General features: G+C 44.1%; 1 protein-coding gene and 1 long non-coding RNA gene across 7 annotated transcripts; one reads left to right on the top strand and one right to left on the bottom strand.

Moving 5' to 3' along the window:
• Window positions 1-285: 285 nt before the first annotated feature.
• On the bottom strand, window positions 286-25,128 carry LOC309516279 (bifunctional methylenetetrahydrofolate dehydrogenase/cyclohydrolase 2, mitochondrial-like). Of its 6 annotated transcripts, none has more exons than XR_014212807.1 (10): window positions 24,923-25,128; window positions 23,081-23,133; window positions 21,573-21,615; window positions 15,391-15,575; window positions 13,891-14,013; window positions 10,737-10,889; window positions 8,167-8,274; window positions 6,985-7,077; window positions 3,356-3,515; window positions 286-1,274 (listed from the first exon to the last, which is right to left on the bottom strand). XR_014212807.1 is itself a non-coding variant. In XM_082195054.1 (10 exons), exons 1-10 carry the CDS (start codon window positions 25,078-25,080, stop codon window positions 1,162-1,164), a joined length of 1,155 nt encoding a protein of 384 aa, XP_082051180.1. In that variant the 5' UTR covers window positions 25,081-25,095; the 3' UTR covers window positions 286-1,161. The 6 variants fall into 6 exon arrangements, 5 of the variants coding, with proteins under 5 accessions (XP_082051180.1, XP_082051183.1, XP_082051181.1 ...); XM_082195054.1 differs by having other exon boundaries at window positions 3,356-3,481; window positions 24,923-25,095; XM_082195057.1 differs by lacking the exon at window positions 24,923-25,128 and adding an exon at window positions 24,686-24,748 and having other exon boundaries at window positions 3,356-3,481.
• Window positions 23,126-26,501, top strand: LOC309516397. The gene is made up of 2 exons (XR_014212878.1): window positions 23,126-24,530; window positions 26,145-26,501. It is a non-coding gene; the product is annotated as an uncharacterized lncRNA (long non-coding RNA).
• The last annotated feature ends 559 nt before the right edge of the window (window positions 26,502-27,060 follow it).

The raw sequence follows: 27,060 nt of genomic DNA, 5'->3' as shown, positions 1-27,060 counted from the left end.
AACTTTAATTCTTAAATTTTCCCATCTTACATTTTTCAACATATGAAGCAACAAAAAGATCACATTTCCCTCAATTGATTTACTGTGGATTTATCCATTCATTTGAAGAAAATCTTTCTTCATTCAAGCACTTGCTTGGAACTATAGCAACAACTACTGAATGAGTCTTTATATTCAAGCCCCTCCTCCAACTGGAATAAAGACCGACAGACACCTAGTTGGTCTTGCACCAGCTTCTATAATGAGTCAATGAAAAAATAATAACCAGGTCCTTCATCCGTATGGTTTAGTTTCAGCAATCATGGGTATTGTTTTAATATTACAGTTCACGGGAATGGAAATACAATTCAGAAGGATTTTTTTTAAAGTTGATGATGCAGTTAATGCAGTCATTTTAAAAATATTTTGAATTCTCCAATACAGAATCAAGTAATGTTCTCCTGTCCCTTCTTGACGGAAATGATGCTTCTTCAATGAGAATGAAATTGGTCAGCGCACATCTATTAATCTAAATAGGAATGATACTGATACTGTGTTTTGGGGACGCGAGGGCAAAACTAGACATAGAAGCAGACTGCAATGAAGTGTATTAACTCCCTTTGGAATGACTTTTTCACCTCTGACTTGGGATTACAGCAATAGCAAATACTAAGCATGCTTTCAAAAACCACACACAATTCACTTTGTTTTTAGTGTTTTCATACATGTTCAGTTATCGATACCTGGCTTTTCAAATTCCTGATTTATTTCTATCGAGCATACCGGGTTCTGGGAGTTTCCTCCCTTATGCATAATGTAGTTCAAAGTATGAGCCCTTTCTTATCCTTGGCTAGAGTGTGGCATGCAGCTAAAGCTCAGGCCCAGATCTCCTTTTCTGTTGCAAGAGAGACTCGCATTGGCGAGGGGTGTTTTGCAAAAACCGCACACCTCAAACTTGGACCAGGTGGTTAGGCTGGAATAACGTAGAGAAATCACACACATCCATACATGAAGACAGGAGGTGCATATTCAGTAGCAGAAGTAATAAACATTTTTGTAAGTATGCAAAGAAACCCATTGTCCGTATTCTGACATGAATAAATACAATTTAGAAATAAATATATTTGTAAGAAAAATAAATGTATATGTATCAATAAAGAGAATGGCTTGAATTCATAGATCTTAATAAATAAGCTTCTTGGCCGCAATTAATGTATTCTTCAAAAGCATAGCAACTGTCATTGGTCCTACACCTCCTGGGACAGGCGTGATGAAACCAGCTTTCTTCTTTACCTCTGGGGGGTGGGGTGGGGAACAATAGAAAATGCAATAAAACTTAAGTTAATATGCTGGTCATCAAACAAAGCAACCCACAAACAACAGTGTGAAGAACAACATTTCTGTTTGCCGGTCAAATTATTAATACAGAGGCCAATAGGCAATACATTTCAAAATGGTGTTTTTCCCCCCAATCCCAGGATTTTAGAGTCTGTTCATCGAATTTATTATTTCATAAGCTTAATCACAGTTGATATCTGCGAATCAACTCCGAAGATGGGTTGAAGTCTTCCTTTGTTACAGATTCATTATGAGGCCTTGGCCAAATCAGTCTCCACCACCCCAATCTCTACACTGAGAGCAAGAATTTATTAGTGCTGAGTTCTTTACTTCAGTCCTAAAGGTAAAAACCATGTTTATTTCAGAAGAAATTGAGGGATGCTCATAAATCTTGAAAGCATAACTCCTGTTCTCGGTGGGAGGGGGGGTACCTCACAAGGAGGTGGGAAGAGGTAAAGGTTTGTTTTTTCTCAAGCAACTATCATGTTTTCATTGAAATTTATGGGAATACAAGACCTGGAGACTGGAACAGGTCTGAGCTGATAGTGTACCGCATTTTTCGCTCTATAAGACGCACCAGACCACAAGACGCATCTAGTTTTTGGAGGAGGAAAACAAGGGGGGGGGGATTCTGAATCTCAGAAGTCACAACAGCAAGAGGGATTGCTGCGCAGTGAAAGCAGAAATCCCTCTTGCTGTTCTGGCTTCTGGGATAGCTGCGCAGCCTGCATTCACTCTATAAGATGCACAGACATTTCCCCTTACTTTTTAGGAGGGAAAAAGTGAGTCTTATAGAGCAAAAAAGTGTCAATGTGAGGCCATTTTAGAAGGGTCCTGTTATGATTGCCGGCGTGGTTGATCGAGAGCAAACAGGCAAGACTGGTCTTTTCAAGGCTTTATTATTTGTCCAAAACGTTCGCAATGCAGACCGACTCAATTCCATGTCTGCTCAGTCGCTAGCAGAATCTGGGAGTGGGCGGTCCTTAAACTTTCCCCAGCAGAGCAGTTTTTTGACCCCCATCCTACGCCTCCCCTCTCTGCGCGTGAGCCTACTGCGCAGAGAGGGCGTGGGCAAAGGGGCACCTGCCTCCCCCCCTTGCTTTGCTCAGGTTTGGCGCTGCGCCTCTCCCCTGCATCCTCTGAGCCCTGCATCCCTTCCCCACTGGAGGCGTGGCTTCGCTCCTCCCCAGGGAAAAACTGCTTCTCAAGATCTTTGGCGGCTCCCTGTAACTCAACTGCCCTTCCACCTCCCGCCTCTGAGCTGATGGCAGTTCCCTGACAGGTCCATTCCATATCAGGTTTGGGGAAGGTTGCCCACAAATACATCAAACCATCTATTTTAGGTGGTGTGTTTTAATTCTCTAAATACAGCTAAACTTGGTGGAACAGTATCATCATTTTGCAATGCCTTCAGTGCTTTCAATGTTTTTTCAGCTTCTAAAAGCAACAAAATCCATCCTTGACAAACTGGATCCTCTGCTTTGGAAACCCTCATTCTTGGGGCTTTTTTTTAAGTGGAGAAGTTCAGGCCAAATAGGATATATTAGCCCAGAATACTCATCTCCCTTTAGTTAGAAAGAGCCAAGTAAGGAGAAAATACATAGTTCTTTGAACAAACCTGGGACACATTTTACATTAGGTACTAGGGGTTTTTGTGTGTGTGTGAAAGAACTATATTAGCAGAACACTGTTGGTTAATGTTTAAATCCTATGAATATATGCACACACGCAACACTATTAAAATGCTTAACATAAAAGAAAATTACAAGAGAAAATGGAAGTACTGATAAGCCCCATGAGATGAACTTTCTCAAAAGTTACACAAGGAAATAGCTGGGTAAAGCACCCTTCAGATTCTCTAGGGTGTCCAATTCCCCTAAATATGTGGGTTAACTTTCAGTATGGCTCTTAATATTTCTCTTTTGGCCAAAGGAAAAATAATGTGTTATTTAAACTCCCTGCATCAAGAGCAGTTGTAACTGGAACAAATTCCTACTCCCCCCCCAAAAAAAAACACCACCACTGCCATTTTGCTTACCTTCAAAGTCCACATCCCCCACTAAGTTGGTGTTTCCTGTGAGAGGATCGTGGATATGGTTGATCCCGACATCGATCACTGCTGCCCCTTCTTTAACCATATCAGAAGTAATCAGCTTTGGGACACCTGAAACCACCAATCCAATTAGGATTCACAGATCCTGAGGGGTGGGGGGGGAGAAATGTGAATACTTAAGCTTTTAAGCACTTTATATTTGATGAGGGATACTAATACCTCAGTCATTATGTCCATAGTTTCATCGGAGAAATGATAGATGGTATGGTTATGCGAGCCAAGGAGACGAGTAACTATACAGCCTTTAGAACATGGGTAGGCAAACTAAGGTCCGGGGGCCGGATCCGGCCCAATCGCTTTCTAAATCCGGCCCACGGACGGTCTGGGAATCATTGTGTTTTTACATGAGTAGAAGGTGTCCTTTTATTTAAAATACATCTCTGGGTGATTTGTGGGGCCTGCCACAATGAGTAGAATGTGTGCTTTTATTTAAAATGCATCTATGGGTTATTTGTGGGGCATAGGAATTCGTTCATTTTCCCCCCTTCAAAATATAGTCCGGCCCCCCACAAGGTCTGAGGGACAGTGGACCGGCCCCCTGCTGAAAAAGTTTGCTGACCCCTGCTTTAGAAGACATCTGAAGGCAGCCCTGTATAGGGAAGTTTTTTAAATGTTTAACGCTTTATTATGTTTTTATATATGTTGGAAGCTGCCCAAAGTGGCTGGGGCAACTCAGTCAGGTGAGTGGTGTATAAATAAAATTATTATTATTATTATTATTATTATTATTATTATTATTATTTGAATAGGGCATGTTATGTACTGAGTTGAATAGGTTCCAAAATGCAGCAGTCTGATTGGTCCTAGAACAATAGGATTCAGAATGCAGCAGTCTGATTGGTCCTAGAACAATGCAGCAGTATGATTGGTCTGCAGGAGCCACCCAATCCAGCTCCAGATGGAAGTGAATCCACAACCTGATTGGCCTACAGGAGAATTCCGGAATTAGCCAATCACGTGCAGCCCATTGTGTAAATAATGTACAGTGGTGCCTCGCAAGACGAAATTAATCCGTTCCGCGAGTCTCTTCGTCTTGTGGTTTTTTCGTCTTGCGAAGCACGGCTATTAGCGGCTTAGCGGCTATTAACGGCTTAGCGGCTTTAAGAAAAAGGAAACAAACTCGCAAGAACTCGCAAGACGAAACGTCTTGAACAGCTGGCTTCGCAAATGGTGTAAACAGGAACGGTTTGGATTCTTAGATCACGGACTGCAGTTTCTTGAAGCTGGACTTCTGGCAAGCGATGGGCTGCACCTCACAACGGTTGGGAAGCCCATAGGGAAATTTGTCTTGCGGAACGACTCAAAAAACGGAAAACTCTTTCGTCTTGCGCGTTTTTCGTCTTGCGAGGCATTCGTCTTGCGAGGTACCACTGTATATAAAGCAGATATTGTGGGGAAACTTTCATTCCTCCTCACCACTATGAGCTGAATAAAGAGCATGAAATCCACTCTCGACTCCGAGTATATTTCAGGACATCACTATTGTCATCAGAGAAATGTTGGGAGGGTATGTAGTGGTGTGTTTATAACATTGTGCATGGCTTGAAACAAATATTTAGAAACCATAAGGTCCCTTGAACCTTATAGACTAGCAGAATAGCAAAGAAGGCCAGCACTGCCACTACAACCTTCAAGGGCAAGTTACAAAGAAGAATTACAGACCTCTGGAGGAAGGGCAAAGCAGTGACAATGTCAGAAGAGGGGGAAAATAATACTCAGAAAATGTTGGTATTTGTAGAATTAAACAGGCCTATAATTATATTGGCGTACCAAGAATTCTGCAAATAGTCAGGTGTAATTAGGCAATTAAGGCATTTCTAAGTTTGAGGTTGATTTTTTTCCACAGACATTTTGGGCTACCATGAGCTATCAGCTCCTCCTCACCCCCAAGGATTTCAAAATAAAACCTCTTGCTTATATAACTTAAACCTATTGCATAATAAATACAACATTTTTACAATTCCAATACCGCAACTGTAAACCTGGCTGTAATTTGGATATAAGGACGGTAGAACCCAGGACCAAAGTTTTCCATCTCCCTATTTATTAATTCTGTACTATTCTTGTAAATGCTAGACACTCTGACTGAATTTTTTTTATTCCTAAAACGCCATTTTCCCAAGCTCTTGCCAAATTCTAGGCAAGTTAAGTAAATGCTGGGCTGCTTTGCATAAATAGCTGCTAGTGAAAATGTGAACTCTTCAGTGCGAAAGTGAGCCTGCGCCATAGCTTGCCCCCATAAAATCCATATTGTATGTAATTTTCACTTTACTGCGACACAAGCATGAAACATACTAAATTTGTGGTCACAGATACAATATAATAGTGACTTTCAGACTTATGACAAGCATGCCCGACTTACCAAACATAATGCGTTCCTTGGAAATTGTTAACTAGGCAAGGGTTCGCATACGAGTCAATGATTGTAACTGATTCCTATGGGAAATTCTCTAATGTGTTCCCTGTTAGAATTCCTGCTCTGTGATTGCAGTCATGGGATTGTTGTCTATCACATGACGGCGTATGTTTTGACTCCACAGTGTGGGAAGTGACGGAGACATGATGTTTGTGTTACTGTGTTCCGTGAAGTGGGACTATTGTCCTTTGTTCTTTCTCTCTTTGCTGTCTGATGCTAGAGAGGGAGCCATGTTGCAGTGCTCCGTGTGTATTTATATGTAAATAAAGTAAATAAAGTAGATGCCTAAATAAAGAGGGACGCGGGTGGCGCTGTGGGTTAAACCACAGAGCCTAGGACTTGCCGATCAGAGGGTCGGCTGTTTGATTCCCCACGACGGGGTGAGATCCCGTTGCTTGGTCCCTGCTCCTGCCCACCTAGCAGTTCAAAAGCACGTCCAAGTGCAAGTAGATAAATAGGTACCGCTCTGGCAGGAAGGCAAACGGCGTTTCCGTGCGCTGCTCTGGTTCGCCAGAAGCGGCTTAGTCATATTGACCGCATGGTTTGGAAGCTGTACGCCGGCTTCCTCGGCCAATAAAGCAAGATGAGCGCCGCAACCCCACAGTCGGTCACGACTGGACCTAATGGTCAGGGGTCCCTTTACTCTTTACCTTTAAAGTAGATTAGCCAAAATGCTGTGTTGCTGAGGTCTGTTATACAAACTGCAAATACTCTGCGGATCCCTAAGTGTGCCGGTGTCTGTTGACATCGGTCGTTGTGATGTTCAGCTGAAGAAAGCTTTTGAAGCTCCCGAACGAAAGATCAGGAGGGTGAGAACATGCCAGTCGGGCATGTGTCTCTGCCAGGGTCCTACTCGAGTGTAGGACGAGCTCCTGACATTCCCTACCACACCCTCACCCAAAAGCAAAAAGACCAAACAAACCCTTGGGAACACCTAGAAGAAATGCTCTCTTATTTGTTCAATCGCTCCTTGCATTCCTCGGCAGATATCTGAATCTGCCGTGTGTGTAGCAAGGTTTGGGTACAAATTCCTCATTTTTGGACATGAGAATTTTTCCATGATGAACGTTTGTAAAGCGGGATGTGTGTGTATATTTGAATTTTATTGTATTGTAAAACATTGACAGTGTTACATTACCTGCAGCAACTATTACAATATCAGCAAGCTGCGTATGGATCTTCAGCTGATCTTTGGGTGTATATCTGTGAGCAATTGTAACTGTAGCATCACCTGAAATACATATATATTAGTCCCAATTACTGATCATTTACAAAACTGCAATGCAGTTGTGATTAAAATGATCGTCGTAGTGTTAGCAAACTGTTTGCAGCACTTTCTTTAGTTTGCCATTATTTTGGCAGTACGGTATCAGGCCCTGTAAAATAAATTCTCTTTCTAGAAGCCTCGAAAACAATACAAATGTCTTATCACACAAGGTTTTCATTCTAGAACGCACTTTTGGCACAATCCACTGGAAAATTATTCTGTGTGAGGCCCATTGAAATAAATGGGGCGTGTGCATGAGAACTTTGTAACCGTGGTCTTCTTTTTCCCTACAGACATTAAAAAGAAACACTGACGTCCGAAAATATCCTCATCTTATCTGAAACTCAAACTCTAGAGTAGTCCGAATGATCACAGTTTGGAAGGTCAAAATTACAGTGGTGCCTCGCAAGACGAAAAGAATCCGTTCTGTGATTCTCTTCGTCTAGCGGTTTTTTTCGTCTCGCGAAGCAAGCCCATTGAAGGATTAGCGGATTAGCGCTATTAGCGGCTTTTAGCGGCTTATCTGCTGATCGGATCAGCTGATAAGCGGCTTAGCGCGCTTAGCGCTATTAGCGGCTTTTGGCGGCTTATCTGCTGATCGGATCAGCTGATAAGCGGCTTAGCGGCTTAGAAAAAGGGGGGGAAGGGGGGAAAAACCAGCAGGAACTCGCAAGACATTGTCGTCTTGCGAAGCAAGCCCATAGGAGATTCGTTTTGCGAAGCACCTCCAAAACGGAAAACTCTTTCGTCTAGCGAGTTTTCCGTCTTGCGAGGCATTCGTCTTGCGGGGCACCACTGTACTCAGTGCCAAATGTCCAGCAGATTCTGTTAAGAACAGCTGGCATTCATCATACTATATGGGCAAGTAAGTGTATACAAATAGCAAAATGGGTTATGTTTCTAAAAGCTAAGGATCTAAAACATTATTTTGAAAATCAGACATTCTAAATCCTGTTATGCATTTAGATGCTTACGAACTATTTTTTCTTCCTTTGCACATTCCCTTTTCTCTGTGCTGAGGGTTTCAACAAAACAGAATGTTATTCAACATACCTCCGGGCCTTTCATGTCCTCCGTCGGTATGTAAAAGCATCGAAATAGGCATTCCAACATTCTTTGATCTCCCGACGACGACGACGTTTCTTCCAAATGTTTGTATTCCTTCAAGAACGAGAAAAATAATATCGAAGAGAGTGACTCATTCCTATGGAATGAAAGGCCTTCGATCGTACAGATTGGAAATGTTAGATTATTTTGAATTGTGATTAGTGGCTTTTCTTTACAATACATAACCCAAATCGTCTAACAAAATAGTATGAAGATTAAAACCAGCATAGTGTCAAAACAGAATAAAACCTTTAAGAAATCCATACATATAAAAGGCAGGTCTAACGCACTCCACCAGTTGAAAGAGGGCACAAATATCTGAAACCCTCCAAATTAAGGGCTTGGGTAAAGAAGGTCTGGGTAAAAAGAACATTTTTTGCCTGGCACCTAAAAGTAGATAGCGATGTCATCAGAAATACCTCTCTGGGGAGAGCATTCCATAATCTGGGAGCTACCACTAAAAAGTTCTCTTGTTGCCACTCTCTGTACCTCCTTGAATGCCACATGCAGAGCCCAGTTTGGTTAATGTGGCGAGGGACAGTCATTGAGATAGAACAAAGCCTGCACCAGTAAAACCAGATCTAGCTATCATACGTCACTTTTGGAAACATTTGTTCTTTTTCTAGTATAGAAACTGTGGTAGGGTACCATAGTTAAGTGCTCCTTCTTTGCTGAATCAACCATTATGTGACTGACATTACAGCTGTACTTTGGAAGTCGAACGGAATCCGTTCCAGAAGTCCGTCTGACTTCCAAAACGTTCGGAAACCAAAGCGTGGCTTCTGATTGGCTGCAGGAAGCTCTTGCAGCCAATCAGAAACTGCAGAAGCCCCGTCGGACGTTCAGGTTCCAAAGAATGTTCGCAAGCTGGAACACTCACTTTTGGGAGCCAAAACGTCCAAGTACCAAGGCGTTCGGGATCCAAGGTACTACAATACAGCAAACCTGTATGCCTTTCGGAGGTAATAGCTTGCTAGATAATTTCATCTTGAAATACCACATCTTATAGCGACACCAGACTTTAAACCAGAGCTTACATATTTATGTAGCTCTATATAGAAGGAGCGTCTCCGCCCTCATCGTTCTGCCCGGACACTGAGGTCCAGTGCCAAGGGCCTTCTGGCAGTTCCCTCGCTGAGGTCCAGGCAGAGGGCCTTCTCAGTAGTGGAATGACCTCCCACCAGATGTCAAAGAGAAAAATTACCACCAAACTTTTAGAAGACATCTGAAGACAGCCCTGTTTAGGGAAGCTTTTAATGTTTAATAGGTTATTGTATTTTAGTGTTCTGTTGGAAGCCGCCCAGAGTGGCTGGGTATAAATAATAATAATAATAATAATAATAATAATAATTATTAGATGAGGTACCTACTCTTGATTTACACTCTGGTAAGAATTAAGTTCTGGACTGGGTTAAAGTAATGCACTGCCTTGGGGGCTGCTGCTAAAAACAACCCAAAAAATCAGTGCACAACTCAGCTGCCCAGATTTTGACTGGTCCAGCCAGAGTAACCGTATCACACATCTAAAAAAAATAAATACAAACGCAACCTATTTGAGAAATTATTACATTTATGTCCTGTCTTTCCTCCAATGACCTCAAGGTGATGCACATGGTTCTCTTGCCATTTTATCCTCATAAGAACTCTGCCAGGTAGTTTAAGCTGAAAAATGGTGACTAATCCAGTCTCCCATTTGAACCCCCATTTCCTCATTTCCAGCCTACCACTCTAACCGCTATACCACACTGGTTGCCTGAAAGCAACAGGGATCAAAAAAGAGAGACAACTGTGGTTTCTCTGCACCTTGTACCAGGCAGCTTCTCCCAATTTGCCAAATATTTAAAAAAAATATTCTGGCGCACTCCTTAAAACAAAAAGATGGGCTAAGCATATCCAATGCAACAAACCGCAGTGCAAATCCAAATTTTATAGCATCTCCTATTTTATTTTTAAAAAGCAGAGACATCACCTTGCCAACAAAGGTCCGTATAGTTAAAGCTATGGTTTTCCCAGTAGTGATGTATGGAAGTAAGAGCTGGAGCATAAAGAAGGCTGATCGCCAAAGAATTGATGCTTTTGAATTATGGTGCTGGAGGAGACTCTTGAGAGTCCCATGGACTGCAATAAGATCAAACGTATCCATTCTTAAGGAAATCAGCCCTGAGTGCTCACTGGAAGGACAGATCCTGAAGTTGTGGCTCCAATACTTTGGCCACCTCATGAGAAGAGAAGACTCCCTGGAAAAGACCCTGATGTTGGGAAAGATGGAGGGCACAGGGAGAAGGGGATGACAGAGGACGAGATGGTTGGCCAGTGTTCTCGAAGCTACCAGCATGAGCCTGACCAAACTGCGGGAGGCAGTGGAAGACAGGAGTGCTGGCCTGCTCTGGTCCATGGGGTCACAAAGAGTTGGACACGACTAAACGACTAAACAACAATTTCATTTAGGATTTAAGCACCGTAAGATCGTATAACTTGATACCCCATATTTCTCTGAAATACCTCATTTCTCTTACCTGTTCTTTTTATTATTTCCCAGACAGCAGCAGCAGTGGCAGGTATAACGGAAGGTTGGTCAAGACACAGTTGTCCTATATTGAAAATATGAAAACCATCCACATCCTTTTCAGGGGCAACAGTGTTACACACAGTTCTTTCATCAATGTGACCTGGAAAATACGATTTCATGTCCTTTTTGTTATCTGGAACTTGTCTGATGGGCTTTATGTTCAGTGGAGAACAAACAGTGTTGAGCATGAGGATGTTTCTAGGATCTATTTACCACTACAGTGGTACCTTGGTAGTTGAACAGCTTGGCTCCTGAACAAATTGACTCCCGAACGCTGCAAACTTGGAAGTAACTGTTCTGGTTTGCGAACGTTTTTTGGAAGCCGAACGTCCGACACAACTTCCAGTTGAGTGCAGGAAGCTCCTGCAGCCAACTGGAAGCCGTGCCTTGGTTTTTGAAAGGTTTCAGTAGTCGAATGGACTCCCGGAATGGATTAAGTTCGACACCCAAGCTTCTTTTTCTATTACACATTGTTATCCATCTTATTTAATATTTAAAACGGAACTTGTTTATTCTAATAAAAAAAGAAGCATGAAATTAGGTTAAAGGTGTGTGAAAGAAGGTAATAGATGTGGAAAGAAATTGCAATTGAGTAGACTGGAAGTCTAACACAAAGGTGGGGTGAGGGGTGGTGGATGGTGATGGGAAAAGGAATTATCTGTGGGATTGAGTGTAGGTATGTTTGAACATTTTTAAGGATTGTATGAAATGTATGTTTGTATATTCACAATATGTGTGTATTAATGCTGAATTATTTTAACAATAAAAACTTTTCTTAAAAAAAAAAAAGTTCAACAACCAAGGTACCACTGTACTCCTAGATTTTTGATGTCCACAATCTGTCCTGTGGGTTTCTGGAGATCACCAGCACATATCTTTAGCATTACTGTCAACCTGATCTGGACGGATGATCTCCTCCCACAGGCCATCCACAAAAGCAAAACCTATCAGACTGTTTGTGCTGCCTTTAGAGGATGAAGACGCTCTGGTGGACGTTTCATGCAGAGCTTCTGGTCAATAACCTGGACTGTGGCAATTTGGGCTCCTACTTGGTTGAATGGGAGAACAATGAATGTTTTTCGGCTGCCCAAAAAGACTGCTGAGGTTTGGCCTGCCTTCTTATTTTTGGTTTCAAAATTCACCAAGCCAAAGAACTTGGTGATGGAAAAGGGGCACCCTTTTATTACAATTCTAGGTCCACAATCCAGTGACAAGAGCCATATGTGCATTCTGGCTATGATCTTGGAAATCATGAGTTTGGAGTTAAATCTGATCATTTCCACAGACAAATCTGTCAACAGTGCAACATACAAATAGTTTTTCCTCAAGACATCTTTTACTGCCTTTGGAGTAAGGTAAAGGGACCCCTGACCATTAGATCCAGTCGTGGCCGACTCTGGGGTTGCGGCGCTCATCTCGCTTTACTGGCTGAGGGAACCGGCATACAGCTTCCGGGTCATGTGGCCAGCATGACTAAGCCCCTTCTGGCGAACCAGAGCAGCGCACGGAAACGCCATTTACCTTCGCACCGGAGCGGTATCTATTTATATACTTGCACTTTGACATGCTTTTGAACTGGTAGGTTGGCAGGAGCAGGGACCGAGCAACGGGAGCTCACCCTGTCGCAGGGATTCGAACCGCCGACCTTCTGATTGGCAAGTCCTAGGCTCTGTGTTTTAACCCACAGCGCCACCCGCGTCCCAACCTTTGGAGTAGTCAGGTTCAATTATGTCAGATACACAGGTCACACGTCGACTGCCCTTGCAAACATCAAGTTGGCAACTGATGCTCTGAGCAATACTGCTGAGGCTTTAAAGCTTGTCTTTAGAGCTACCTCCATGCACAAGAATTCATAGCTTTGCCTTTGCTCTCTGCAGTACATAAGAGCACAGCCTAACCTGCATTCACCACACAAGTTTTAAGTTTGTTTATGGCACAAAGAGTCAACACACAGTGCTGAGCCTGCTTCAGTTTATGTTACACTGCCACCATGTGGTCAATCTTTCATTCTCATTTATTTATGAAATGTATAATCTTCCCTCACCGAATAGTTCTAGGGTAGAAACTGCAAGCAGGTGAATAAAATCATCATCATCATCATCATCATCATCATCATCAATCTTTATTACGGTCCAGAGACCCAACAAATCGTTACAAAACAATACACAATTCATAAAGCCTACCTCCAGGTTAAACAAGCATTTTGTTCAGAATACGGGGATCATTGGTTCTTGCAACCACCAATAAAAACTTTGCCACTTCTAATGTTCTAGCGTTTGTCCGGTCTTCCAATAGGAACCTGACATAGTGAGCCTCTGATTTTCCCGGGTAAGGTACCAGCAAGGGTAGTATCAGTTCAGCCCTGGCTTGCTCATATTTTGCACAGTGCAACAAAATGTGTTTTATGGAATCGATGTCTTGAGCACACGAGCAAAGTCTGTCCTGGTAGGGAACTCCTCTCAACCTGCCATCCAACACTGCAGAAGGAAAGACGTTTAGTCTGGCTTTGGTGAAAAGCCTTCGGTAGTTTGGTACTGTCAGGTTTTTAATATAAGATGTTAACTTAAAGACATGCCCATATTGTACTCCTAATGCCAGCGGACTACAGACTGCGTGTGATCGAGATCGCAAGTCACTGTGTGCATTATCCCATAATCTTTGCTTTAACGTCTTTAGGGTGCCTTCATAACCCTGGTAATACAGTTGGGGGGGTGACAGGGTGGATGTGAGGGCGATCTGGCTGCGACATCTGTCACCCCATTGATCGCCAGGGTTGATTCGGCTGAATAAAATCAACATTCCAGCCTGCAAGCACATTAATAAAAAATGGTATTGAAAATATGGCCATTACCCCCAGAAGCAGTTGTTTGAAATAAATTATGAGAATAATCTCTTTCAGCTTTCATAATAAGGTTACTACTGAGGGCAGAAACATGTATGTTGGAAAAATAATTACCAATACGGTCAAGGTACTGAATAGTTTGGTTATTTATAAACCCTTTTTCTCATTGCAAGGTTTATACTAAGTTAAGTGCACTTGATTTTTCTCATTTATTCCTCAAAACCACCCGACTTTGTGACATTGTATAAAATAACATTACCTGGCAGAGGTAACTGGACTAATATACCACTGACTCTTGGATCCTTGTTTAATCTGCCAGTCAGATCTAAAAGTTCTTCCTGAGAAATATCTTTGGGCCTCAGTATTATTTCACTACAAATGCCTAAAGTAAAAGGAGAAAGCAAACAATATCATCAGCAAAACATTAGTTACACTTAGTCACATGCAACAAAATTCAGATTGTGCAATTCTATCTATCGGTAGCATTTTTAATTAGAATACTAAAATAAATTCACACTCAGTATTTAATTATTCGTTTATTTATTTTTTAAATATATTTTTCCTTACAGATAGTGGGTGAGGAACCCACAGCCATGGGGTGCTACAAGCCGTCTCTAGCTCTCAGGATCACTCTACTGTAATGTATCTGTGTGTGTGTGTGTGTGTGTGTGTGTGTGTGAGAGAGAGAGAGAGAGAGAGAGAGAGAGAGAGAGAAGAGAGTGATGCAGCAGCCTGGGAATGAGCCTCAGGGCGGGGAGCCTGGATGGGAAAAGAGAGGGGAGGGCAAGGGGGAACACAAATAAGAAATACCGTATTTTTCGCTCTATAGGACGCACCTGACCATAGGATGCACCTTGTTTTGGAGGGGGAGAACAAGAAGAAAAAAAATCTCCCCCTCTCTGCTCAGCGCCCCTTCAGCGAAGCGGCAGGAGAAACAGAGCCCCTTCCATTTCTCCTCCCGCTTTGCTGAAGGGGCGCTGCGCAGCTCTCCCTCTCTGCTGAAGCCGGGAGAGTCTTGCTCTCCCGGCTTCAGCAAAAGGAACCCGAAGCCTTCAGAGCGCAGCGGGAGTTCCTGCTGCGCTCCGGAGGCTTCAGGTTCCTTTCGCTGAAGCCAGGAACATGTTGCTATCACTGAAGCCAAGGAGCCTGCAATCGCTCCATAAGACGCGCACACATTTCCCCTTAATTTTTGGAGGGGAAAAGGTCCGTCTTATAGAACGAAAAATACGGTATTTGAGGGCGGGGGGTTTGCCCGATTTCGTCCTCGCTCAGGGAGCCATATTACCAAAGTCTGGCCCTGTAGGAGGAGCCTTCTGCAAGTCATCAGTTCCAAAATTTGTTAATTAACGGGGAACAGCGGGGAGCCAAAATGGAGAGATGGGAGTGGGGGTGGGAAGGGGAGTAGAGAGACTGACAGAACTCCCAGCAGATGTCAAGGCAATAAACAACTATTTTACTTTTAAAAGACAACTGAAGGCGGCCCTGTTTAGGGAAGTTTTTAATGACTGATGCTGTATTGTTTTTAATATTCAGTTGGAAGCCGCCAAGAGTGGCTGGGAAAACCCAGTCAGATGGGCAGGGTATAATAATAATAATAATAATAATAATAATAATAATAATAAAAAAAATAAATGCCACAAATTCAGCCCGCTGCCAGCATGGAGATTACCTCCCGGGGAATGCAGCCTCTGAAAGGAAATGTGCATTGTGTCCAGAAAGCTGCCATTGTTCGGAAAACTGTTTGACTAAAAAGGCTTACCTACAGCTGCCGCTGCTTTTACTTTATTTCTCACATACGTGTGACTGGCTGGGTTGTCTCCTACTAAAACAACGGTGAGATGAGGCCTCTTGTTCCCAAGGGCAAGCCAGGAGTCTACATCCTTCCGTATCTCCTCGCAGACCTGGGCAGCCAGCTTTTTCCCTGAGATAATAGTTGCTTCGGTACTATAAAATACAAAGGACAAAACGAATCGTTAAAAGACTAAAGTTTTAAGGCCAACATATTACCGCTCAGCAAAGATGTCATCCTAAAGTCTGCATTAATAAACGTTGCCATTATAACACCTTAACCTGCGTATAAATGGCACAAGCACAAGATGGGTACAGCACCTAGGAAAGGGATCGGCAACCCATTTGGATCAGTGGATAGGTTTGGGAATTTGAGAAAGTGCTGTGTAAAGGTAAAGGTAAAGGGACCCCTGACCATTAGGTCCAGTCGTGGCCGACTGTGGGGTTGCAGTGCTCATCTCGCTTTACTGGCCGAGGGAGCCAGCGTACAGCTTCCGGGTCATATGGCCAGCATGACTAAGCCGCTCCTGGCGAACCAGAGCAGCGCACGGAAATGCCGTTTACCTTCCTGCTGGAGCGGTACCTATTTATCTACTTGCACTTCATGCTTTCGAACTGCTAGGTTGGCAGGAGCAGGGTCTGAGCAACGGGAGCTCACCCCATCATGGGGATTCGAACCACTGACCTTCTCATCGGCAAGCCATTGGCTCTGTGGTTTAACCCACAGCGCCACCCACGTCCCTAAAGTGCTGTGTAGGGCATAACAAAACACACGAGAGCTGTTACGGGGGTGAAGCACAAACACAACATGGCTGCCATATGGAAACAGAGGGAAAGCCAGACATTTCCATGCATCTCCTTCCAGTCAGTCACAGTGAATCAATCCACAAATTCTGCAGCAAATCGCACAACACCGACAGCAACAGACAAACCCCAGGAAGGAAACACACAGCTCATAATACAGAATGTGGAACGAAGCTGTATCACTCTGACCTCGTCAGGAGAGTTTATATCAGTGTCTCCCAGCCTTTGGTCTTTGGCAGTTTTTGGACCACAGTTCCCATCATCCCTGACCACTGGTCTTCCTAGCTAGGGATGATGGGAGTTGTAGTCCAAAAACAGCTGGAAACCCAAGGTTGGGAAAAGCTGGTTTATACAGTATCCCAGAGGGAGTTTGATGATACAAACCTTTATGCATGGCATCCTGTTCCAATAAGACTGATCAAAAAGGCATATAGCCAAAGTTGATGCTCTCAAAAATCCTTACGGAAATCCTCACCTCAGAAGCTCTGAACATTAACATCCAACATAAAATTGCACTCTGTTCCTCCAAATAGAGGTGCAAACATCCCCCCCCCCCAAGAGCTAGTCAAGGAAGGGATCTCATGCCTTATTGTATTACCATTGTAAATATTTCCTCCCCCACCCCACCCACCCACCTTGCAATGCATGGAAACTGCACTGGCTGAACAAACCTTCCTTCCTCGATAGCCAAAAACAATAACTCCCATACAGGTAGTGCTGGATTTACATATGAGCGAAACAAGCTATAGCTTAGGGCCCCACTCTCTTGGGAGCCCCCCAAAAACTTAAAGGAAAAAAACTGCCACATACAGCAATGGGCCCCGCCTACTAGCCTGCTCTGTAAAATATGCCCTCTTTCTCTCTACATTTCCAACACAGTTTAGAACTTGTTTTGTACGTTTTAGCAATTTTACTCGGTGTTAAATACCAATGATACATGATTTCCATATAATTTTCTTTCAACGAACAGCATGCAGTCAATTTTATTTCCTCTTTCCATAACTTTTCCCAGGATGAAAGTCTCTATCATCACTGCCTTGATTTTTGCAGCTTTCTTGAGGTATGAGCAATGTGCAAGACATGACTTGGCCTGAGTGCTGGATTTACGTATAAGCTAAACAAACTATAGTTTGTTGCTGTTTAGTCGTGTCTGAATCTTCGTGACCCCATGGACCAGAGCACGCCAGGCACTCCTGTCTTCCGCTGCCTCCCGCAGTTTGGTCAGACTCATGTTTTTAGCTTCGAGAACACTGTCCAACTATCTCATCCTCTGTCGTCCCCTTCTCCTTGTCCCCTCCATCTTTCCCAACATCAGAGTCTTTTCCAGGGAGTCTTCTCTTCTCATGAGGTGGCCAAAGTATTGGAGCCTCAGCTTCAGGATCTGTCCTTCCAGTGAGCCCTCAGGGCTGATTTCCTTCAGAATGAATAGGTTTCATCTTCTTGCAGTCCATGGGACTCTCAAGAGCCTCCTCCAGCACCATAATTCAAAAGCGTCAATTCTTCGGCGATCAGCCTTCTTTATGGTCCAGCTCTCACTTCCATACATCATTACTGGGAAAACCATGGCTTTAACTATATGGACCTTTGTTGGCAAGGTGATGTCTCTGCTTTTTAAGATGCTGTCTAGGCTTGCCATCGCCTTTCTCCCAAGGAGCAGGCATCTTTTAATTTCGTGACTGCTGTCACCATCTGCAGTGATCATGGAGCCCAACAAAGTAAAATCTCTTACTGCCTCCATTTCTTCCCCTTCTATTTGCCAGGAGGTGATGGGCCCAGTGGCCATGATCTTCGTTTTTTTTTTATGTTGAGCTTCAGACCATATTTTGCGCTCTCCTCTTTCACCCTCATTAAAAGGTTCTTTAATTCCTCCTCACTTTCTGCCATCAAGGTTGTGTCATCTGCTTATCTGAGGTTGTTGTTATTTCTTCCAACAATCTTAATTTCGGCTTGGGATTCATCCAGCCCAGCCTTTCGCATGATGAATTCTGCATATAAGTTAAATAAGCAGGGAGACAATATACAGCCTTGTCGTACTCCTTTCCCAATTTTGAACCAATCAGTTGTTCCATATCCAGTTCTAACTGTAGCTTCTTGTCCCATATAGAGATTTCTCAGGAGACAGATGAGGTGATCAGGCACTCCCATTTCTTTAAGAACTTGCCATAGTTTGTTGTGGTCGACACAGTCAAAGGCTTTTGCATAGTCAATGAAGCAGAAGTAGACGTCTTTCTGGAACTCTCTAGCTTTCTCCATAATCCAGCGCATGTTTGCAATTTGGTCTCTGGCTCCTCTACCCCTTCGAAATCCAGCTTGCATTTCTGGGAGCTCTCGGTCCACATACTGCTATAGTTTAGGGCCCCACAAAAAATTAAAAGGGAAAAAAACTGGATGTACATTTCCAAAATATAAGATAAAAAACAAATAAAATAAAACTTACCTACAGCAACAGCGTTTTGTGTTGTGTAGGCTCCTATGATGTAAGTAATGGGCCCCATGTGCTAGCCTGCTCCCTAAAATATCACTGGTTTGCTCATTTCTATATATAGGGTGCCTACATTCTGCATAGTTGCATGGCAACATGTAGCACGCAGCTGCAGACTGCAGTGCAGCACAGCACAGTTGAACATAGGTCAAGCTGTTGTACCTGTTATCTAATATTAAAGAGTGCTTGTAGACTGATGATCAGGCAGCATAGCCTAAGATACCCTTAGTCTTATGCCTGCTGATTGATTTCATATATTCAACACAAAAAACAGCAACAATTTGTTGTTGACAAAGGACAGATGGACATATAAAGGGCCCCATTACCTTCAGTAGCTTAAAGGTAAAGGGACCCCTGACCATTAGGTCCAGTCGTGACCGACCCTGGGGTTGCGGCGCTCATCTCGCTTTACTGGCCGAGGGAGCTGGTGTACAGCTTCCAGGTCATGTGGCCAGCCTGACTAAGCCGCTTCTGGCAAACCAGAGCAGCGCACAGAAACACCATTTACCTTCCCTCTGGCGTGGTACCTATTTATCTACTTGCACTTTGACATGCTTTCGAACTGCTAGGTTGGCAGGAGCAGAGACTGAGCAACGGGAGCTCACCCCGTCGCGGGGATTCGAACCGCCGACCTTCTGATCTGCAAGTCCTAGGCTCTGTGGTTTAGCTTAGGGCCTCATCAAACCTAAATCCGGCCCTGCATACAGGGTGCACAAAATCAATGGGCTGTGTGTTGAAAGGTGGCTTCTAGCCTCCCCCATCCCCCAAAGTAGATAAGCTTCCAATATGTCAGGGTGGGGGCAAACGATGCAGAGACACCTAAGTAAGCACCAAACACTTTATTCCAACCATATCTACTGTTAGCCAAAGCACTCATGACCTATTTTATCTTGGAAGTATGAGCCTAACTACACAGAACAATACAAACTGAACCTTCAGAATTCTCCTGCAAGTCCCTAGGCCAGGGTGCTGTGGGGATCATGGTCTTACTACTCTTCTTCTTTGGCGATCACTCGTAGCCGAGTAAGATTGCCTTCCATAAACACGGTTTTAACAATGATTCCCTAAGTGACTGTGAAGGCCGATTCTGGGGGGCCAGAGTTTGCCTATGCCTGTTCTAGAGCATTCCTATCATCAGCAATGCAGGGATTTTCCCACAGTGCACTGCGCAGGTTGAAGAGCAGCCTAGCTCTCAACCACTCTTTGTTTTGATGGAAAACTAGGCCCAACTAGGCTTCTCCCTGAGTTCCCCACAATCCCTTTTCTAAATTTGCCATATTGGAGGGAAAGGGAGAGGCAGTGGGAACGCGCAGCAAAAAGAATAAAAGGAAGACACTTTCCTGTTAAAGGTAAAGGGACCCCTGACCATTAGGTCCAGTTGTGACCGACTCTGGGGTTGCGGCGCTCATCTCACTTTATTGGCCGAGGGAGCTGGCGTACAGCTTCCGGGTCATGTGGCCAGCATGACTAAGCCACCTGGTGAACCAGAGCAGCGCACGGAAGCGCCGTTTACCTTCCCGCCGGAGTGGTACCTATTTATCTACTTGCACTTTGGGGCGTGCTTTCGAACTGCTAGGTTGGCAGGAGCAGGAACCGAGCAACGGGAGCTCACCCCGTCGGGGGGATTCGAACCGCCGACCTTCTGATCGGCAAGTCCTAGGCTCTGTGGTTTAACCCACAGCGCCACCCACATCCCTTTGGAGCCAAATCAAGACTTTTTGCTATTGCTATTGTAAACGACTGGGAGCCAAAAGCCTTTACTGATCTATTGCCAGAGATTTAGCAGTACATCCCCATCTACTCACCTCCAGGTTCCTGCTGCTATGGGGAGAATGAGTGGTAAATTCCTTAGCTATTTGCAGGTTATCACTTGGACAGAGCAGGTACCAGGGTAACATTAGCAAAGACACTCTTGTGTTTGCTCCAATGACTCCTGGGCTCTGTAGGGAAGCAAATCAATTTTGCAGGAGGGAGTCAAAAGTGTAGTGGAAGTTTCCGTGACAAATCCACTTTTAAAATATGGGGAGGAAAGACTGATTTTAAAAGTGATGGGGGAATATATTGAAAAGTATGGTATGAATAAATAAATAACTAATGGGAAGAAAAAAATACTACAACATGCTGATCCTTGTTTTCTGTAACATTAGTACCTCCGGTGTGGTGATAATCTGGACATCAACAGTGGCACCCAAATTTAAAGCAGGATTTTTTCCTCCAGCCAACTGAGACTGATGAAAAACATGTCCATGACGCCTGTAATCAATGGTGCCCAGATATGCCTTGAGAACACAACAGCCACTTCCACAAATAGCTCAGGATACTGGTAGGGAGAATGTTTAAGAGAAAGTTATTTAATTATGGTAAACTGGAAAAAGTATATGACATAAGAAAGCTAAAAACACACACAGAAGAGTTGTTTAAATCATTTGTTGTCACAGCTTTCGCCCTTAGAGAAAAAGGCAAAGACTAGGCTTTTTCCCTCCAACAAAATGACTTCCCAAAATTTGTGAGGGAGTTTAAAAATAAATCATCTTGTCTTCTTAGCATTGGTTCCTGGGCTCAAGAACAAACACAACCCTTCATGTGGTTTCCCAAATTTACCACCTTCCATATTCAAAGAGAAAGCTAGTCGGAATTAAAATTAAAACTTCTGAGAAAGAATACAAAATATCCAAAAAATATGTAAGATACCACAAACCAAAATTCACAGCCAACAAAAAGCCACACATTCCAGTCCTCCACACAGACAGCAGCTCAAAGTAACAGATCCTATAACTTTCCGTTGTCATTTTCTGTTGTTCTTTTCCTGCTTATTTTAATTTTATCTGACTTATCTTCTTTTAAAACCTTTTTAGGATGTATGTTACCTTGGGTGATTTTGGTACGAGGCAGAAGGTTGGTAAAAAATATCTAAAATAAATAAAATGTCCACATTAGTGAGTTCTCACTGCTATTAAAGCATCTCGTCAGCAAATAGGCATTTGTCCAATAACCATAGCTGTCAAGCGTCTCTTATTTGGCGGGACAGTCCCTTATCCCAGCGCCATGTCCTGCTGCTGTCCCTTATTGATAATGTCCCTTAAATAAGCTACTGAAGGTAATGCGGCCCTTTCTATAGAATCATAGAATCATAGAATCATAGAGTTGGAAGAGACCACAAGGGCCATCGAGTCCAACCCCCTGCCAAGCAGGGAACACCATCAGAGCACTCCTGACATATGGTTGTCAAGCCTCTGCTTAAAGACCTCCAAAGTAGGAGACTCCACCACACTCCTTGGCAGCAAATTCCACTGTCGAACAGCTCTCACTGTCAGGAAGTTCTTCCTAATGTTTAGGTGGAATCTTCTTTCTTGTAGTTTGGATCCATTGCTCTGTGTCCGCTTCTCTGGAGCAGCAGAAAACAACCTTTCTCCCTCCTCTATGTGACATCCTTTTATATATTTGAACATGGCTATCATATCACCCCTTAACCTCCTCTTCTCCAGGCTAAACATGCCCAGCTCCCTTAGCCGTTCCTCATAAGGCATCGTTTCCAGGCCTTTGACCATTTTGGTTGCCCTCCTCTGGACACGTTCCAGTTTGTCAGTGTCCTTCTTGAATTGTGGTGCCCAGAACTGGACACAGTACTCCAGGTGTGGTCTGACCAGAGCAGAATACAGTGGCACTATTACTTCCCTTGATCTAGATGCTATACTCCTATTGATGCAGCCCAGAATTGCATTGGCTTTTTTAGCTGCTGCGTCACACTGTTGGCTCATGTCAAGTTTGTGGTCAACCAAGACTCCTAGATCCTTTTCACATGTACTGCTCTCAAGCCAGGTGTCACCCATCTTGTATTTGTGCCTCTCATTTTTTTTGCCCAAGTGCAATACTTTACATTTCTCCCTGTTAAAATTCATCTTGTTTGTTTTTGCCCAGTTCTCTAATCTGTCAAGGTCGTTTTGAAGTGTGATCCTGTCCTCTGGGGTGTTAGCCACCCCTCCCAGTTTGGTGTCATCTGCAAATTTGATCAGGATGCCCTTGAGTCCATCATCCAAGTTGTTGTCCAGCTGTGCTTTGTCAACAACAAATTGTTGCTGTTTTTTGTGTTGAATATATGCTATATGGTAATTTATGGACCTAATAGGTATCTAAAGCCATTTGCACGCAACAAAATATGTATTTTATCAAAGTAATTGTTGATCCCTTATTTTGGCTGCTGATCCCTTATTTTCGAGGCTGCTGGTCCCTTATTTTCAAATCTGTAAGTTGACAGCTATGCCAATAACCGTCGCTCCTTAACCCTTCTCTTAAATGGGGAACTACAACTAATAGATTGCCTGGTTCACCCTCCCTCCTCTCTGACCTCTGGATATTCTATAAATACTACACATACCCATGTTGCTTGTGCATGTGGTCATCCTCATTTTCCTTGAAGGGTCAGTGGTCCTTTAAAGCAAGAAGAGGGATGGAGTTATGCATACAGCCAATATACAGTGTCACACCACTATGAGATGCTACTTTCAGAATTCAGGGGCAGAACTAGGCGGGCTGCATGCATGGCTTACGCTCTTCTTGCCTTAAAAGAGTTACCGACAATCAAGTCAATACTGTTTCCATGAGAAGACCTCACGGAAAGGAACTACATCACCTGAAAGCGATGTTTCTTCAAGCTGCCTCCCTCATGCTTCAAATTAATTAAAATGCACAGTAAATGCATCATGTGCAACACATGTATTGTTCGGGGAATTGTTGCTCCTATAGCATCTAGTGCAGGCTTCCTCAAACTCGGCCCTCCGGATGTTTTGAGACTACAATTCCCAGCATCCCTGACCACTGGTCCTGCTAGCTAGGGATCATGGGAGTTGTAGGCCAAAAAACATCTGGAGGGCCGAGGTCGAGGAAGCCTGATCTAGCAGCTTTCCGAAAGCAAGCTGGGAGTGCATTCAATGGTCGTTTACACATGAACAAGCCCACCTGATTTGCCTCTCCCCACTCACACACAGGAAAATCAAACCCAAGTCCCAAACTAAGGGTGACAACCGAACCAGGGATTATGGCTTGGGTTAAATCAGGGTGGATTTGACTAAAATCAAATTTACGATTTAAATCATGATTTAAAAAATATTTAATAATAGAAATTACACACACACATCCGCAACACAAGAATCTTTTGCCCAACGTGGGGTGTCAACTTGAATAAAATATTGGGGAGGCCGAAGTAAGCTCTGCCCCACATAATCAATCACACCAATCAAGTAAGCTCTGCCCCACATTACAAATCACATAACCAATCAGGTAAGCTCTGCCCCGCATAATCAATCTCATAACCAATCAGGTAATCTCTGCCCCACATAACCAATCTCATAACCAATCATGTAAGCTCTCCCCCACATAACCAATCAGGTAAGCTCCGCCCCACCTAATCAATCACATAACCAATCAGGTAAGCTCTGCCCCACATAACCAATCACATAACCAATCATGTAATCTCTGTTCCGCATAATCAGTCACATAACCAATCATGTAATCTCTGTTCCGCATAATCAGTCACATAACCAATCATGTAATCTCTGCTCCGCAAAATCAATCACATAACCTATCCGGTAAGCTCCGCCCCACATCATCAATCACATAACCAATCAGGTAAGCTCCGCCCCACATTACCAATCTCATAACCAATCAGGTAAGCTCCGCCCCACATAACCAATCGCATAACCAATCAGGTAAGCTCCGCCCCACATAACCAATCGCATAACCAATCAGGTAAGCTCCGCCCCACATAACCAATCGCATAACCAATCAGGTAAGCTCCGCCCCACATAACCAATCGCATAACCAATCAGGTAAGCTCCGCCCCACATAACCAATCACACAACACGGCATGTGTACGCCATTTGGGTGGCAAAACCCATCTACTTTTTTGCGCGGTGTGGGGGAGGGGGAAGAACCGGCTCCCTCAAATATTTTATTGAGGGGGGGGCATTGAAGGGACCTCAACCCTGGGAGGAAGACCCACGGCCGAGCCATCTGGGCAGCGGCTGCGGGTGACTTCCAAGGAGGCGAGCCCACCTGAGGGCGCCCTGGGATGAGGGAAGAGAGCCTCGCCGCCCCTGCGAACCCTGCCGCCAATATCCCCACTTATGGACTTGGGGGGGGGGAGGGTGCTCGGGTCCCCCCGCCCCACCGACGACGGCCACCGCCTCCCATGACGACGCCCTTCTCTTCCCCTCAGCACCTGACGCCGCCGCCGCTGCTGAGGGAGCTGCTGCTGCTGCTGCTGAGGCGCTTGCCGGCCGACGGCAGCCGCGGGGAGCCTCCGCGCCGCCTTCTCCGCAGCAGCAGCAGCACGAGGCGGCGGCAAACGGGGGCGCAGGTCGCCGCCGCCGCCGCCATATCCGAAGGCCGTGGACGTCGCCGGCCTCTCGCGCCTGTCCGGGTCGCCGGCCGGCTTCGGGGCGGCTCCGCCTCTGGCTCCTCCCTGCGCCCGCCCCAAGGCAGGCCTCGCCGCCGCCGCCGCCGAGAGAGGGACAGGGGCGCTGGGCGGCAGGCCGAGCGGGGTGGCTCAGAGGCAGGAAGGAAAGGGGGGCCGGCCTCCTCCGTATCAGGGAGGGGGGCTAATTTCTCTCTCTATTTCTCTCTCTCTCTCTCTTTCCACCACCCCCTCTCGCTTTTCTCCCTCTCTATCTCTGCCTATCTCTCGCTCTCTATCTCTATCTCTACCTCTTTCTTTATCTCTCTCTCTATCTGTACCTCTTTCTTTCTGTCTATCTCAACCTCTCTCTCTCTCTCTCTCTTTCTATCTATCTATCTGTACCTCTCCTTCTTTCTTTCTTTCTTTCTTTCTTTCTTTCTTTCTTTCTTTCTTGCTGTCTACCTCAACCTCTCTATACCTCTTTCTCTCTCTCTCTCTCTCTCTCTCTCTCTCTACCTCTTTCTGTCTATCTCAACCTCTCTCTCTCTCTCTCTCTCTCTATCTATCTATCTTTACCTCTCTTTCTTTCTTTCTGTCTGTCTGTCTGTCTATCTCAACCTCTCTATACCTCTCTCTCTCTCTCTCTCTCTCTCTGTACCTCTTTCTTTCTGTCTATCTCAACCTCTCTACCTCTCTCTCTCTCTCTCTCTCTCTCTCTTTCTATCTGTACCTCTTTCTTTCTTTCTTTCTTTCTTTCTTTCTTTCTTTCTTTCTTTCTTGCTGTCTATCTCAACCTCTCTATACCTCTTTCTCTCTCTCTCTCTCTCTCTCTCCATCTCTTTCTTCCTGACTATCTCAACCTCTCTACCCCCCTCTCTCTCTTTCTATCTGTACCTTTCTTTCTTTCTTTCTTTCTTTCTGAATGACGATTAAATTGATTTTGTACTAATGACTGAGCCATATTAACTTTAGTGTAGTTTCCTGGAATTGGAAGAATTACTAGCTTCATTATAGCTAGTAAGTTATTCTTACCATTTTCTTACAGAATGCCACTATTTGGTAGATATGTGTATTAGCGTGAAGCTATTCCCATAGAAAGATCACTGCCTGCTGATGGTATATGTGTGGATCTGGCTGCCCACCTTTGCTGTGGGCTAGGATGGTCCGGCCATAGAAGCTGAAAGATCGCTTTGAATTCCAAAACACTCTGAGAATGATGCTGCCCCAGGAAGATGTGAAGCAGGAGGCTAACTGGGGCAATTGACACTCCCACCTAAACAGCCTGGCTCCCTGCCGTTTTATGAGGAGTTGAGCATTTGATAGATATATCAATACAGTTCTGGACTGTGTCTTTTGCACTCATGTCCTAAATAAGTTTGATTCCACTCAGTTTACACATTAATGTGTGTGTTTTTATTTGTTTGTGTGTTTGTTTGTTTTAAAAAAGCAGCATGAAAATATTGTTTAAAAAATCAACACTTCGGAGATTTATAAGATGGTCCTAGCGTTGCCTTTTAAAAAATGTTTCCCTTCTTGCTGTTTCAAGCAACAGGAACACCCGGCTTTGGGCTTGTCCACCCTGGAGTTTACTGTGTGTTTGCAGCTGTTTGTGTTCCCATATAATTTGTGCAGTTCACACCTTACCCTCAAACAACACCAGTCTCTATTCTTTTCCCCTGTATATTTGGGATTACCCAATATTTGGATAACCCAATAAACGGGGGAAAATTGGGGTTGGTATTTGAGGTTGCAAACAATTTATTTTAGGGTTTTGGGGTGGGTGGATCAATTGTCACTTTCTGCTGCTCTCCTTTCAGTATCACTACTTCCTCAATGCTTTCTTTTTTTTTTTTGTTTTCAGCTGTGCTTGTTACTATGTCCTGTGTGCTCCTGAACAGATAAATATTCTCCCCTGGCTTTTGACCCCTGAGATTTGAGATCTATCTATCTATCCCTCAGAT

This window comes from Podarcis vaucheri (assembly GCF_965113315.1).
Source record: "Podarcis vaucheri genome assembly, chromosome: 13".
Taxonomy (NCBI): Eukaryota; Metazoa; Chordata; class Lepidosauria; order Squamata; family Lacertidae; genus Podarcis; species Podarcis vaucheri.
This window is presented reverse-complemented; position numbering and strand designations above follow the sequence as displayed.